The sequence below is a fragment of the Myotis myotis genome, unplaced genomic scaffold (genome assembly GCF_014108235.1).
Source record: "Myotis myotis isolate mMyoMyo1 unplaced genomic scaffold, mMyoMyo1.p scaffold_m19_p_3, whole genome shotgun sequence".
Taxonomy (NCBI): domain Eukaryota; kingdom Metazoa; phylum Chordata; class Mammalia; order Chiroptera; family Vespertilionidae; genus Myotis; species Myotis myotis.
Genome location: NW_023416335.1, coordinates 160,024,553 through 160,040,929, shown reverse-complemented (window position 1 = coordinate 160,040,929; position 16,377 = coordinate 160,024,553). Strand labels below are relative to the sequence as shown.

The 16,377-nt window shown below is 43.5% G+C and overlaps 1 protein-coding gene across 1 annotated transcript in view; it reads left to right on the top strand.

Annotated features, from left to right (window-relative positions):
• NCKAP1L (NCK associated protein 1 like) overlaps positions 1 to 16,377 on the top strand; it is a 43,404-nt gene that overhangs the window by 13,924 nt on the left and 13,103 nt on the right. The window contains exons 10-25 of the mRNA XM_036299677.1: positions 208 to 264; positions 499 to 595; positions 1,539 to 1,648; positions 1,819 to 1,951; positions 2,325 to 2,406; positions 2,599 to 2,657; positions 2,875 to 3,020; positions 4,203 to 4,335; positions 4,629 to 4,748; positions 6,893 to 7,038; positions 7,345 to 7,476; positions 10,402 to 10,620; positions 12,088 to 12,218; positions 15,632 to 15,729; positions 15,878 to 15,971; positions 16,123 to 16,205. Coding sequence (XP_036155570.1) covers positions 208 to 264; positions 499 to 595; positions 1,539 to 1,648; positions 1,819 to 1,951; positions 2,325 to 2,406; positions 2,599 to 2,657; positions 2,875 to 3,020; positions 4,203 to 4,335; positions 4,629 to 4,748; positions 6,893 to 7,038; positions 7,345 to 7,476; positions 10,402 to 10,620; positions 12,088 to 12,218; positions 15,632 to 15,729; positions 15,878 to 15,971; positions 16,123 to 16,205 — 1,840 coding nt within the window. The remainder of the gene's footprint in view (positions 1 to 207; positions 265 to 498; positions 596 to 1,538; positions 1,649 to 1,818; positions 1,952 to 2,324; positions 2,407 to 2,598; positions 2,658 to 2,874; positions 3,021 to 4,202; positions 4,336 to 4,628; positions 4,749 to 6,892; positions 7,039 to 7,344; positions 7,477 to 10,401; positions 10,621 to 12,087; positions 12,219 to 15,631; positions 15,730 to 15,877; positions 15,972 to 16,122; positions 16,206 to 16,377) is intronic.

Genomic DNA, 16,377 nt, shown 5'->3' with positions numbered 1-16,377 from the left:
AATGAAGGGAACTGAATGGTCTCTAAGCCCTATAAGTCTCTTACTAATTAATGGGCCAGGGTTAAAGTAGGGTTTGCAAAGATCCTGACAATGAGGGCTGCCCATGTGCCACAGGCTGTAGTTTGGCATCTCTGAGGACTGGGAAGGTGGGACAAGGGCTCTGACCAGTGGTATGGTCAATCCTGCTGTGCTTGTGTCAATCCTCAGGTATGGCAAGCGAGTGGCAGACATAAAGGAAAGCAAGGAACATGTAATTTCGAACAGGTAAAGGTGGGGGGTGGATTCTCCAAGAGGGGATGGAATGGGAATCTCTTCTAGTCTTTGTTCTTGCCCCCAGTTTCTGAACAGTCTTATTGCCTCAACCCAAGAACTTGCTGCTACTCTCAGATTCTTGTGTTTTCTTACAAAGTCTAACTGTAGCATTGAGTCTTCCTCTGCCTTTGGAGAGTTTTTAAGGGTGGGTGAGGCCATGTTCTCATGTCCACTTTTGTTTCTCAGTGGCCAGTTTCACTGTCAACGACGTCAATTTCTGCGGATGGCAGTGAAGGAGCTAGAGACTGTGTTAACTGATGAACCAGGACTACTGGGTCCCAAAGTAAGAAAAAGAAATGTTGGGAGGGAAATGATGATAAAGACTCTATGTGGGAAGTGACTTGGCATTCATGAATTTTTGCATTTCTGAGTCTTCTGATATCTATTTGTATTTGTATATACTAATCCCATTGAATCTTCTTGGAGTACCCCAGACTTCTTGTATCTCTTTTTTGAGCACTATCATAGTACATCATTTATTTTAGTATTTGTGTACTTATCCTCTATTTGAGTATGAACTAATTGAAGACAGAACTTGCTTTTTAAAAATCACATAATGTCTAATAAATTTTTTTAAAATTTAATTTGATAGGGAGGAAAGAGGATTGACTGTGAGCTAATGTCAATACATCTACACTAGAGGCCCAGTGCACTAAATTCATGCGGGGGGGGGGGTGTTCCTCAGCCTGGCCTGCACCCTCTCTCAATCCGGGACCCCTTGGGGGACGTCCCTCTCACAATCCGGGACCACTGGATCCTAACTGCTTGCCTGCCTGCCTGCCTGCCTCATCACCCCTAACTACTTGCCTGATTACCCCTAACCACTTGCCTGCCTGATCACCCCTAACTGCTCTCCTGCCTGTCTGATTGCCCCTAACTGCTCACCTCTTTGCCTGATCACCCCTAACCACTCTGCCTGCCTGCCTGATTGCCCCTAACCGCCTCTGCCTCGGCCCCTGCTGCAATGGCTTTGTCCAGAACGATGTCTGGAATGATGTCCGGAAGGTCATTCGGCTGTCCGGTCAAATTAGGCTATTACACTTTTATTATATATGTACATGTCTGATTCTGTGCCACATAGTTTTTTGTGGGTCTCTGTGTTTATTGGACACTATTGTTGATGTGGCTACACAATTGTATCCATATACATATTATGATAGTTTTCTCTGTGCTTTGAAATCCATTTTTAAAGTTGGAAATTCTCATAGTCCCTGTCTTCTCCTTAGGCCCTTTATACTTTCATGGCCCTGTCCTTCATTCGTGATGAGGTCACTTGGCTGGTTCGTCACATGGAAAATGTCACCAAGACAAAGACACCTGAGGACTACATTGACTCGTTAGTATTTGACATGGTTAAAAATCTTGACCTTAAATGGACTGGGAAAAGGGACAGGGAGGCATCAAATGACCTTAGGAAACCTCTGTTTCCACCCTGTTACCACTGTCTTTTGTCAGTTCATATTTCTAGTCTCATACATCTCTCCGTTCTTATCATTGACTTTGTAGGAGCATCGCAGAACTGCTTTTCTTGTTGGAGGAGATTAGGGCACTGGTCCGAAGACACATCAAAGTGCTACAGCAATACCACCTTCAGTATCTGGCCAGATTTGATGCTCTTGTGCTCAGTGACATCATTCAAGTATGTTTAATTGCTTATACTTTGGAAATTTCAGGGTGATCCCTAGTCATTTCCCCTGGAGAACACCCTGGCTGAATCTCAAAAAGTGTGATTTCCCCCTCTACATTTGTTAAGAGAAAAAAGAAAGACTGATAATCTCCCCCTACTGCCCCCAAGGTGAAGCTATACAGAAATAGGAGAGAAAAATAAAGAGAAATTAGGTGTTAGCAGGGCAGGGAACCCAGGAAGTTTCCTCCATCTTTTGCTTGGTTCTTTCTGTTTGTGGTACTTAATAATTCTTTCTACCTGCATACGCGGACTGAACCTTGTGGTCCTCATTTCTACCCTCATAAAACATATGCGCATTTGATGGTAACTCCACCTTCTCTCTTAGAACCTGTCAGTGTGTCCTGAGGAGGAATCCATTATCATGTCCTCATTCGTCAGTACTCTCTCTTCTCTGAATCTCAAACAAGGTAACTGGAGGGGAGTGGAGGAGGCAGGGTATATGTGAGGGTGAACATCTTTCTTTTTCCCTCTAGAAATATTGATCTCTTGAGCCAGGGAATGGGACAAGATGACTTCAAAGAGCATCTCCCATTCTACATAGTTGGATATAGAGTGATGCTTTATTATTTCCTTTTAAACTTCTTTTATTTTTCTTGCAGTTGATAATGGAGAAAAATTTGAATTCTCTGGATTGAGACTGGACTGGTTTCGCCTACAGGTAAATCTGTTCCTGTTAATGATTCCCCATTCTCAGGTTCTCCCTCCTCCATAATCCCTTCTCTTTTTATCTCCTAAGATCTGCTATATGGAGTGATTCAACATTGACAACTGTTAATTGGACAGGAAAAACCACAGCCAAACTGTAGCTCCAAGGCTGTTTTTTTCCTTTCATTTATCTTGTTTTTCTCCACCCTTTTCCCCAACTCCAACCATAGGCATACACCAGTGTGGCTAAGGCTCCCCTGCACTTGCATGAGAACCCTGATTTAGCCAAGGTGATGAACCTTATTGTTTTTCACTCCCGAATGCTGGATTCAGTAGAGAAAACGCTGGTGGAAACATCTGATTTGTCTACTTTCTGGTACGTCCTGAGTCAGAGCTCTTTGTCAGTTCACCCGGTCTCTTGCATGGCCGCTGTAATTGCCCTAGAGTGGTTCTCAACCTTCCTAATGCCGCGGCCCTTCAATACAGCTCCTCATGTGGTGGTGACCCCCAGCCATAAAATTATTTTTGTTGCTACTTCATAACTGTAATTTTGCTACTGTTATGAATCATAATGTAAATATCTGATATGCAGGATGTATTTCATTGTTCGCGACCCGCAGGTTGAGAACCGCTAGACAGATGGGAAAGTCTTGTTTTTTTTGAGATTTCCTTAAATGCAGATGCTCAAACTCCTCAGCTTACTCATTCCAGCTTCTACTAAGTAATAGGAATGTGAGGCTAATTCCCTTTTGTTCTGGCTTTCTTTAGGAAAACCATTTGGACTTTACACAGCCTTCCTTTTTCTAGGATAATTCATCAGTCTATCTTTTTTTTTTTTGCACTGTTGTCTTTGGAACCTTCTTTTATTCTTAGGTTTTGTGATTCAGTAGAGACATGCAAAATTTGGGGGTTTAGTGGGGAGAACTGAAAATAATCAAAAGGGCTGGAGAATAAGGCATTTGGAGAATAAAAACTAGTTTGTCTTTCTTAGTATCATTTATTAAGTGACCTTGTACATAATTTTACCCATTGAGCCAATCAAACAAACAACACAGTATGTTGTCTCTTCTCTCTGCATTGAATATAGATGGAGAGATATAACACCCATGTGTGAAAGGGACATCATAATATTTGCAGATGTAAGAAAGTGTAAAAAGAGTGTATGATATTCAGAGAATGTAGGTTGAGGAAAGATCAGTCTCATGGAATTAACCTGAGAAAGTTTTTTAGAGCCTGAGTGTCCAGTTTGGGAGTGATGTGAATCAGTAGTACTGAAAGGCTTCTAAATTAGGGGGAATGGTCCAAATTATGCAGAGATTCTGCAGGAGGAATAGCAAATTTTGTACAAAGAAAGGGAAGGAAATTAGCCCTAAACTGCTCTTGAGTCCAGTATAAGAGTCTGAAAGGGTTGTTTCTTGAGTTCCTGTCTACCTTAAGGGTAGGAAAATTAAAAAGGGAGTGATGAATATCAACAGATATTTGTTGAAAGAATGAATACTGTCTCCACTTCAAAGTGACCTAAACCTTGGTTTAAGTCTCCTTCCCTTTTTTCCTGCAGCTTTCATCTCCGTACCTTTGAGAAGATGTTTGCAATGACCCTGGAGGAACCTACCATGTTGCGTTATGCCATTGCCTTCCCCCTAATTTGTGCTCATTTTGTTCACTGCACTCATGAGATGTGCCCAGAGGAGGTGGGTACCCTGAACTCCAAACCCTGTTATCTCTCCAATCACATCTCATTCGTATTCCCTCAAATCACAATTCCAAGGGTTGATTTTGGTCCCAAGAAGGGCGCAAACATAGGTATGTGATACGAGTCCCCAAGTGTCTCAGCTTTATGTAGACTATGTTCTCTCTTGGGTTTCAGATTCCTTTTCTGTAGAAGGGGTAGATAGCTCAGGCCAGAGGAGCAGAGCAGTATTATGAGGAAGAAGTGACTCTCCTGGTGATGATAATTTTTTCCGGGGGTTCCTCTTTCCCAAAGTACCCCCACCTGAAGAACCATGGCCTTCATCACTGCAACTCCTTCCTGGAAGAGTTGGCCAAGCAGACCAGTAACTGTGTCCTGGAGATCTGTGCTGAGCAGCGAAACTTGAGTGAGCAGGTAGGTTCAGTCCTCTCCCTGTAGAAATTTCCCCTTTGCCATCCCTCTGTGCCTTTGCCTCTAACTACCTTTTTCTTCTCATCAATTGTCAAGTTCTCTAGACCCTTTCCCTCAAGTAGAGCTAGAGCTTCGGTGTACTTGAGTTTATGGTAGGATTCTTTTCTTAGTGTAGTCCCTTAAGTGTTTACTCCCATAGGACTAGATAGAGGTATCTAAAAATACTTATTTGAACAGCTGCACTCCAACAAAATCTATGCTGTCATTTGTAGAGTTCTGAGAGATGAGTTAACATTCTAATTTACTTCCCTTCTCCCTGTCTTGTGTTCATATACTTGGACAGTGGCCCCTAGATCACCAGTCTCGTCTCACCTTCCTGTCTATGTGCAATCTAATCTGTGGCTGTCTGAACATTTTTAGGCACCTCCTCTGTGTTTATCCTCAGGGCTGCTTTCTTGTTTTTGTCTGCTCCTTTTTCTCTCCCCTCCCCTCCCTTCACTGACTCATAGCACCTGGTCATGATTAGCTCAACCTAAATTTCAGAAAACTTGAGAATGAGGAACTTGTTTTACTGTTGCCCTGGAGTCTTTTAGGTTGCCCAGACTACCCACCCTTCCTGGGTTTGAGACAGGCTTTGAAGCAACTTTGGCAGAAGGGGACCCAGGTTGTGTGTGTGTGTATTTGTGTACATATGCACAGTTATATTATTACATAACCTTTATATTTTCTTATTTGTAAAATGGGGATAAAATAGTTTCTTCATAGAGGTATCATAAAGATTAAATGAAATAAAGTATGTTACAAATAAAGTATGTAACTCTCAATAGATGTTAGCTGTTACATTATTTGGTACTTATTGGGTACTTTTTGGGATGGGGTCCTGGAAGGAAGGTATATAGTCCCTGCCCTAGGGGAATTTCCAAGTTTAAGGGAAAAAGAGGAAAAACACATGTCTAAAAGACATTTAAGTAATTAATGCAAGGAAGATGTGCAAGCAAGTACATTTATGGCTATATTCATCACTCAATTTGAATAGTTACTACATGCAAGGGACAAAGTTTTGCTCATTGCTGAATCAGGATGACTAAAACATGTGAGCAGCGGTTTTCACACCTCCCAGAACTTTAGCAAAATGAATATTGGTCCTTCCAAAGTTACAAATTTGAATGAGTAATTAGTGATATTGCCATTACTAACAGAATTACATTTTTTGGCATTAATTTTGGAATGTATCACAGACATTTTCACATGATTTCAAGGTTGACACATCTTTGTCTATCAAGGTGGACTTGATTTTTTTGGAACAGTAAAGTCTATCTTAGATTTTCTATATGGATAACTGGGATATCTATCTGAAGAAAAGAGATCCAGAACTGATGTTTAAACTAGCTAGCAATAAATATGATATCTTATTTTAAAAAAAGAAAGAGCCCTAACCGGTTTGGTTCAGTGGATAGAGCGTCGGCCTGCAGACTGAAAGGTCCCAGGTTCGATTCCGGTCAAGGGCATATACCTTGGTTGCGGGCACATCCCCAGTAGGGGGTGTGCAGGGGGCAGCTAGTTGATGTTTCTCTCTCATCGATATTTCTAACTCTCTATTCCTCTCCCTTCCTCTCTGTAAAAAATTAATAAAATATATATATTTTAAAAAAAATCGAAAGGAAGGAAAGAAGTAGAAAGAGAGAGCTGGCCACATTGTGAGCTCCGAGTTTTCGGTGGGCTGTAGTAGTATGGGTTACTGTCTCAACTGGACAGTATATGAAGGAATGCAGCAGGTGAGATGGTTGTTCCAGCAAAAAACCCCAACTATCTTCTAGGTTGGAAGACCCTAGAAAGTGCAGTTGAGTGGAGCTCTTAGATTGCATTCTTTTTACTTGACTTTTTCCATTAGGAAAGACTCTCTTTCAGATGTGGGTAGGGGATTTGAGCTGAAACATGGGGAGATATTTAATAAAAACGAAAAGAGGTGAGCACTTTGTAAATAGGCCCCCATTAGAGAAAGAAATACTGGGAGGAAAGAGAGAGAAAGGCAGAAAAATAAAAGGACAGACAATCATGGAGGAACCTTTTTATAATTGTTAGATGGGCTACTTGGCAGGTTTAGGAACTAATCTCATTTCTTTATTCACTGGTGTTTTTTTCTAAAGCTTCTGCCTAAGCACTCTGCTACTACCATCAGCAAGGCCAAGAACAAGAAAACCATGAAGCAGAGGCAGACTCCCAAAAAAGGAGAGCCTGAGAGGGAAAAGCCAGGAGCTGAGAGTCACCGGAAGAACCGCAGCATTGTCACCAAGTGAGGATCTGGGCCCTAGAGGACCAAAATGGGCACTGCATCAAAGAAGGGAGAACTGGGAAGAGGGAAGGTGATACAACAAAAGAATTCAGGAGTGGTGGTGAGGAATGACATATGGAACAGCACTGAAATGTGAATTTTCTACTTTGCCTTTGTAGCTGGTATCAATGTGTACTGTCCTAGGCTGAGTGTTCCTAGCAGATGAAAGGGGTCTGAAGGTCATGGCCCGACAAATCCTTCCCAGATAATAGCAGGTAGAGCCAGACCCATAATCAAGACTCATTATACTTTCTCAATTTTATGCAGCATGGACAAGCTACATGTAAACTTGACAGAACTGGCACTGACAATGAATCATGTACACAGCTTCTCTGTATTTGAACACACCATATTCCCTTCTGAGTATCTCAGCAGCCATCTGGAGGCCAGACTCAACAGGTATCACTCTTTCCTTGTCTTCTAAGTTTGTATAGTGTGTTCATTTTCAAAGTTGGGTTCCATTAGATTCATCTTGGTGGTCATGCTACACCTAGAAATTTTGATGCCGTCAATCTGGCATACGTTCCCAAGAATCTCTATTAAAAGGGAATAAACAAAAAAGAACCCCAAACTTCTACAGGTGGGTTTGATGAACAGCCAGAGTTGAGCACCACTGGTTTAGAAGAATGAGCAGAGCCTTTGCAGTCAGCAGAACTGTGTTGAGATCCTAGTTATTAGCTAAGACACTCGAGTAGGTTATTCAACTTGTTTGGGCCTTAGTTTCCTACCCTGTAAAGTAAGGATAATGATATTTATTTTATAGACAGAGAATTGAGAATTACCTGTAATTGAGAATTGGTAGAGATTATAATGAGTGCAAAGTTCCTGACAGACATATGTGTAATAGGCCTCCATAAAATTGATTCTTTCCCTCCACTTTACCCCTCATTTCTTTGCCCCTGGCCCCCAAAGCAGGAGGAACATTCCTTATATTGGAATTGGGCACTATAGTTAGCAATTAGGGGAATGAGGAGAAGAGTTATTGTGAATAATCTCCTAATATTCTATGTTTTCTTTGGGAATATGTAGTATCTTCAGTCATTCATTCAACAAATTTTTATTGAACAAGCAGCGTTCAAGAAGCTGTTAATACAGCAGTATACAGAACATAAAATTCCCTGCTCCCAAAAGCTTGCCTTCTAGTGGGGGAGCTTGCCTGGTATGTTCAGGGGACATGGAGGAGATCAGTGTGGCCAGTTCATGGAATAGAATGAGCTAGGGCAGTGGTCAGCAAACTGCGGCTTGGCAAACCGTGGCTCGGGAGCCACATGCGGCTCTTTGGCCCCTTGAGTGTGGCTCTTCCACAAAATACCGACTTCTGCGCATGGGCCATGAAGTTTCAATCGCACTGTACGTGCGCGCCCACAGGTGGTATTTTGTGGAAGAGCCACACTCAAGGGGCCAAAGAGCCGCATGTGGCTCGCGAGCCGCGGTTTGCCGACCACGGAGCTAGGGGGAGATGGATAGGACGTGAGGTTATAGAGGCTGGGGGAGCGGCATACTGTGCAGATGCTTCTGTGTCAATGTAAGGACTTTGGCTTTTATTCTGAGTGTGATGGGGAGCCATGGCAGGGTTTGAGCAGAGCAGCACAAGATTCCACTCAGTATTTCAATAGGATCACTGTGGCTGCGCTAAGAGAGCAAGGACAGAAGGAGAGCAGATAGTTAGGAGTCTGTGTTTTCATTGTAGGGGATGCAAATTATTTTTCAATTAGATTTTGCTTGTGTGACAGCAAATTTAGTTTTTTTTTTTCATCCTATACACTAGCTATATGGAAAGAAGTATGTCAGGTGCATAAGCAACACCAAGAAGATGACAAGTCACTAATTGTCCATGTATAAACCTGGAAAAGCTGGCAGTGGTTTCCAGGCCTTGGCACGGCGTGGGTGTGATAGTCTAGTTTTCCCTGAATATCTCAAATACTTTCTTTACTGACATCACTGTTCCTACAGCCTCAACACTGGCCTGGAGGTTTGGCATCAATGAAAATTCTAAAATAGATTAGGCTTGCCCCCAGTCTGTCCCTTCTGTATTTTTCCCCCTCAGGTTTCTTTGGGGAGCAGGTCCTCCTGTTCCCTCTTCTTCCCTACCATAAATATTTTTCCAAAAACAAAAACAAAAAGCTCCCCAGATATCTGTGGCTTTAGGAAGAATCTGACTAACTCATTCATGTTGAGGTGCAAATGACTGACAAAGGCTTTGGCAAAGTGCTATGTTTCTATCTTTTAACAAGGAAAAAAGCCTTAGAACTGAATTCTCAGGTTCTTGAGGAAGGTATTTTGGAAGGAAATGTGGTGCAGTGGGAAGGGATGTTCCTATGTGCCCCTAAAATAATACAGCAAGTCCTCATTTAACATAGTTGGTAGGTTCTGTGATTTCAAGTGAAACAACATGTAAGAACCATCTATGTATATAAAAGCTGGTCACTATGATGTGCACAGGGGAGGCCAACTGGCCAGATTAGGGTCCTGATCGCCCCCCCCCCACAACTGCCCATGGACCCTTCCCCCAGCTGGCCTGGCCTCCGGTCAACCCCCCACCTCAATAGGAGATGGGACTGGCTGGCCACCCTCCTACGTGCTCCCCCCCCCCCCCTTGCCGGCCAGCCCGATCGGCCCCCATTGGAGCGGGTTGGCTGGACCCCACCCATGCACGAATTTGTTACTGAGCCTCTAGTTTTACCATATAAACAAGAGTTAATTACCTGTAGCATCTCATCAATTTTTCAATGAAAAGATCAATGCTAAAACAAACATATATTCTTCAAGGACCTGCGGCACAGTGTGAACGGTTATCCCACCTTCTCTAGGGTTGGCTATAGCTGCATGCCAGCCAAGTGTGCTCCTCATCCAGCTCTGGCATCCTATTTGGCCACAAGGAATAGAACTGCACTCCCAAGGATTGCTAGGTGTGGTTTTCCATTTCTGACAGTGATTGGTCCTGCGAATGCGGGTGGTATGAGCCCTCAGGTAGAGTTAGATGATATTTGGGAGCCCAGGTCTTTTACCATCTGACCTAATTTCTCCAGAGAAGGCAGAAGAGCATAGTTAGGAATCAAATGTTATTGGATTCAAGTCCCAGCTCTGCCATTTACCAGCTATGTGGTCTTCACAGATTAGTAAGCGACTTACTATCTCTGTGTCTTAGTTTATTCCTCTGTAAAATGGGGATAATAATTGTATCTACGTTATTGGGTTGTCATGAGGTTTAAATGCAATAATGTATGCAGTGAAATCATAGCACAGCACCTGGACCACAGTGTAAATGTGATAACTGTTACTATGTTTATCATTTTGATTGTAATTATGATTTTTGTCACCTAGAGCCATTGTGTGTTTGGCTGGCTACAATGCCACGACCCAGGAGATTGCAAGGCCTTCTGAGCTATTGGCAGGAGTCAAAGCATACATCAGTTTCATACAGTCACTGGCCCAGATTTTGGGTGCAGATGTTTCCAGAGTCATCCGCAATGCTCTCCTACAGCAGACACAGCCACTGGACTCATGTGGGGAGCAGACTATCACCACTCTCTACACAAACTGGTCAGTGTTGCTCATCCCTCTCTGCCTGACCTCTTTGTGACACTTTTTCCTTCCAGCAGGACTCGGATCCAAGTATTTTAGCTCCTAGGGTCACAAACCCTCAAATGAAACCTTGTTTCTGTTTGACGACTGAGGGTGAGGCAGCCCAGATTCCCTTCTGTCCACCACGAGGTTTCTTTCTAATCTTCCGTGTAACATCCACCGACCTACTCTGTAACAGTTGGGCCTCTTCCTGTTAATTTCCAGTTCCTGACCTTCCTTTTCTGGATTCTGTTTTAATTTCAAATGATCTTTCGTTCTCTTTCTGAAGTTCTCTTGTTCCTCTTTTCACCCAACTTCTTCCTCTGAAAACCATTCTAACATTATCTCTCTGGAACACTAGCTTTTCAATCCCAGACATGACCATTTCCCTAGTAGGTTGCTCTTAACAGGAAGGGGGCCTCCTCCCCAAAACCAGAGGTAGGAGCAAAATGTCCTTTGAGATTTAAGGTTAGAAAGGAGCTGGATTTCTACCTCCCCAAGCCACTGGGTGGCGCTCTTAATCCAGTATCAGCTCAGCAATAAGGCTGGAAAGAGCCCTTTGAGTAGCGGGGAAAGACAGACTAGGTTTGCAAATACAAATGCCAACAAGGACCCAGGAGGGAAGGGACCTGGGTGTTGTGGGTTAGGTGGGAACTTTGGGTAGTTGTGGAAGGCATGCCTTTCTAAAGGGGGCAGCAGCCACTTAGCTCCTCCTGCTCGCTGCCCAACTGCTAGTAAATCCTTATTTTTAATGTGACATCATCAGTTTCAAACTTTTGAGCAACTAGTTTAAATTTTAAAAACAGATCACGTTTAGTGAGTGAGTTTAGTCCATCGTGATTAGCTTGAGACATAAACCCAGAGCTAGTGCCTGGATGAGTGGCGTGGGTTGTCCAGGCCCTCCTCTGCTGACAATGGCTGGAGGCCTTCTCAGCATACTCTGAGGTCAGGAGGGTATATTTGGAGACTGGATTACTCATGTTCCTGGGGCTTCTCTCTGTCCAGGTGCTTTGACTTGAGATCCACTTCCAAGATCCTAGGTTTTCGGTCCAACATTCTCACTGGAGGGATTGAGGCTAAGTATATTTCAGAGGAGCCCAATTAGTAGGAACTTTTTTCTTGTCATCTTGGGCTTGCCTTACCTGACAGAGGAAGGCCAAAGGTGAGGGGAGTGCAGTAACTGGAAAAGAGCAGGGGCTGAGGGAGGGGAGTGCATTTGATAGCCCTGCAGATTAGAGGCAAGGTGGAATTACATTACTGCTAGTTGTTTTTGCACCAATGGTTTGGGATGTTAATTAGGGTGTTTTACATCTTCTTTGAATCTCTTCTCTCCACCCCAGCCTTTGGTGGAGTTTCTCTTCCTGAGCCCACTGGTAGTGGTAGGGAGCAATGGTAGGGAGAAGGGATTGAACACTAATTTTTGTGCTTTCTTTGCCAACCCTTTAGGTACCTAGAAAGTCTGCTTAGGCAGGCAAGCAGTGGGACCATCATTCTCTCCCCAGCCATGCAGGCCTTCGTCAGCCTCCCCAGAGAGGAGGAGCAACACTTCAGCGCAGAGGAGTTCTCTGACATCTCTGGTAAGCTCAGTTGCCTCATCTAGGAGCTGAGTCTTTCCCCTCAATACAGTATCTCGGCCTATGGACGTTATCTAAATTCTCTCATCTTCTCAGAAGCTCATTCTATACTCTCAGCATCTCTGCTAAATTCCACTTTAGGGGCAATAAAAAAGATTCTAAGCAAGACCCAGAATTGAGGAGTGGCCTGGGGGTTGAAGGTGGAGAGGGAAAATGAGGGGAGGCCTGGCCAGAATGGCTCAGTGGTTGATCATTGACCTATGAACCAGGAGGTCATGGTTTGATTCCCGGGTCAGGGCACATGCCTGGGTTGTGGGCTCTATCCCCAGTGTGGGGTGTGCAGGAGGCAGCCGATCAATGATTCTTTCTCATCATTGATGTTTCTATCTCTCTCTCCCGCTCTCTACCTCTCTGAAATCAATAAAAATATATTAAAAAGAGGGGAAAAAAGAAAAAGGAAAAAAAGAAAATGAGGGGAGTTGGGAATGGGGCAGGTGTACTCCAGTCCCTGAAAGGATTTATTTTTTGAAGGGTAGTAAATAGTTATTTTTCCATCTTCCCAAAGAATAAAATAGTAGGACATACATATAATGAAGAGTAAAAGATAAATGTAAGGAGGATATTCTCATGCTTGGAATTATTGTTATTATTTTTAATATATTTTTATTGATTTCAGAGAGAAAGAGAGAAAGAGAGAAACATCAATGATAGGAGAGGATCATTTTTCGGCTGCCTCCTGCAAGCCCCCTATTGGGGTTCGAGCTCACAACCCAAGCATGTGCCCTTGACCAGAATTGAATCAGGGACCCTTCAGTCCGCAGGCTGACGCTCTGTCTACTGAGCCAAACTAGCTAGGGCAGTGGTCGGCAAACTGCGGCTCGCGAACCAGATGCGGCTCTTTGGCCCCTTGAGTGTGGCTCTTCTTTCCCCACAAAATACCGCGTGCGGGCGGGCATGTACAGTGCGATTGAAACTTCGTGGCCCATGCGCAGAGATACTGTATTGAGGGGAAAGAAGAGCCACACTCAAGGGGCCAAAGAGCCGCATGTGGCTCGCGAGCTGCAGCTTGCCGATCATTGAGCTAGGGTATGCTTGGAATTATTAAACACTGATCCGATGTTAAGGTATCTTCTTTCTTAGGAATAAATTTTAGAGTCTTAATGAGTGCTTAGATTATTGATGTTTAATAATGATAAAATAATGGGTGGCATTTATTGTGGGCTAAGTTGTCAGTGTTCTTGTGTATAAACTCATATAATTCTCACAAGAGCCTTCGGGTAGATATTCTTATCACCCCCATCTTACAGATGAGGACACTGAGACACAGAGAGGTTAAGGAGCTTGCCACAAGTCACACATTCATAAATGGTAGAACTGGAATTTCAACTCAAGGCAGTCAGATTTCAGAACCTGGGTGCTTAATCACTATGTAGTGCTGCTTCCCAGTGTATAGAAGTGCTTTTGTGTCTCAAGGGGAGCCAGGTAATGAGTGTGTAGTGAATGAGTTGGGAAGTCATTCTCTTTTTAAAGAGGGCTTTGAGCCATACAGATCCTTTTTCATAGATTTGTTTTACTGACTGACTGATGGATGAACTCTTCTCCTTCCTCTCACCTCCATAAAAATCAGGGCACCTGCATGGTATCTGGTATAGGTAGGAGATGTTTCAGTGACCTGCCCTTTCCATTCTTCCTCTTCCTTAGGGATGTTATCAGAGTCAGAGTAGCAATTCTGTTTTTCCAGCTCTGCCTTCTTCCTATGCTCATTCTCACTCCAGCCGTACTCTTCATCTGCTGGAGGCTTCAGGTGTCCCCTTCTCATCAACTCCACCCACAAACTGTAGGCAGCATCTAAAATCAGCTTTGGGTCTTGCTGACAACTGACAAGCAGCAGGAGATAATGCCGATTCTCCAATCTGCCACCCCCACCCCAATTTCCCTGAGTTACCATGGTAATGGGACAATGCTACTCCAAAAATAGAGAGATGAAAAGAGGAGGATGCCCTAGGGTTACTAGCCTGAAGTAGAAGAGACTAGAGTAAGGAGGTTTGGCAGATCCAATCTGTCTCCATCTGCTCCAGAGAAGACAATTCAGCCCCTTTCCCTTTTGTCAACCATTTTAGCATTATCTAAGTTGACTGGTTAGGAAATCCTTTTCTAGTTCTCAACTTAATAGTCCTACTGTAAATATGTGACTCTAGAAATGTATTTGCTCTGGACAAGGCTCTGTGTCAGCTGCTGTGACCAGTCCCATGTCCTCAATCATTGACCTCAGTCAGGAGGTCAGCCGGTCCTGCTTTCAAGACTTGGGTGTGGAGCCTTGATTTTCTTTTTCTTCTGAAATTGTATTAACTATGTTAAACTCACTTTTTTTTTTACTGGTCTCTTGTTACTTCTGGTCTTTTATAGTTTTCTTTGCTGGGATAGTCCACACCCAAAGGCTATCACAACTAGAGCTTCTCCCTATCTGAATTTGTCATTGGTGTTTCTAATATGGGATTTCCCAGGTAGCTTTCTTTGATTAACAAAGAGCCAGAAGCAGGCTGGGTAGGGAGGGATAAAGCATTGGGGCACACTAGAGGAAAGAAGGATTTTGAGGGAAAAACAGTTGGAACTCGGGATATGTGTTGATTATGAAAAAAGAAAAGGTAGCTTAAGAAGAGGAAAACTTGGACAGTGAGGTGTTAAATAAGGGAAGTAGAGGGAGGAACATAGAAAAAGCCAAACCTTAGGTAAGGAACTAGTTGTGGTATCTGCTGGGACACAGGAAGGGGCAATAAGGCAATGTGCTAGGTTTCTAGTACCAGCTCTTGACTTGGTTAAGTGACCTTGGACACCACTTAACCCCACCTTGTTTGTTAAATATTTACCTCAGAGAGCTGCTAATAATGATCAGAAAAGCCCTTATTTCTATATACCTTTATCGTGTTCTAAGGTTTTTATACTGTTTCTTATTACAAAATTTATCTTATTTGTACTAATATCAACTTTATTATTATTAGGGCAGATATTAATTTCTTCATTGTACAGAAAAGTAAACTGAAACTCAGAGAGGGTCAATGACCTGTTTAAGGTCTTACAATTAGTAAAGCTTCAACAACTGGTCCAGCAAGAGTGAAATCCAGGTACCACATAAAGGGACTTGAGAAAGTATAGATTCTTACAAGAATGTAAAGTAAATAGTTATCATTTGTGGTAAGTCTTGGTGTGAGTACCAATGGGAAGAGGGTAAATTGTCCTGTCACAGGCAGGCCAGATCTGTCACTTTAATGCAGGATATCAGGTCACTTTTGCTCCTCAACTTCCTACTTCCTTTCCTTGCTGAAAACATTTTAAATGTTCAAATTGCCCTATAGCTGTTATGCGAATGCTCCAGGGCCCTCAGAGCCTCACCTGGGATCTTTGAAACTCTTTTCCAGAGATGCGGGCCTTGGCTGAACTCTTGGGCCCCTATGGCATGAAGTTCCTGAGTGAAAACCTGATGTGGCATGTGACCTCTCAGATCGTGGAGCTGAAGGTACTGTGGAAGCACACCCCGGGTGAAAAGTTTAGCCACAGTGGAAGTGGGTCAGGAGTAGGAGACTGGGGGGAAAATGTACCATGGCTATTGTCTTTTCCTTAGTGTTTAATGTTTAATGCTTAATGTTTCTGTGTCCCCACTGCAGAAGCTAGTGGTGGAAAACATGGATGTACTTGTTCAGATCAGATCTAACTTTAGCAAGGCGGACTTGATGGCTTCTCTGCTGCCCCAGCTGACCGGTGAGCACCTCCCCTAAAGGGAAAAGGAATTGTGGGAAAAGCATTGTGGATGACAGGGGTTTTGGGGGATCTGGGGCTAGCTTGGTCTGAAGAAGCAAAACCATCACTATTTTTCTGTGTTCTCTTCTCTAACACTCTTCTTTCCCCTCAGGGGCTGATAATGTGCTGAAGCGCATGACCATCATTGGAGTTATTCTCAGTTTTCGGGCCATGGCCCAAGAGGGACTTCGGGAGGTGTGTTGGGGAAGTGAGGGCTGCCACAGAATCCCAGACACCTCTGCGGGGAGGGCTTGTATGAGAAGTTGTGGAAAGGGTTGGTGAGCATTGAGGAGAAAGGGTTTACTTTGGTAGAGGCCCTGGGAGATCTCTGGGGATGGATGAGCTGAGGAAACCTAGAGGCATGAGT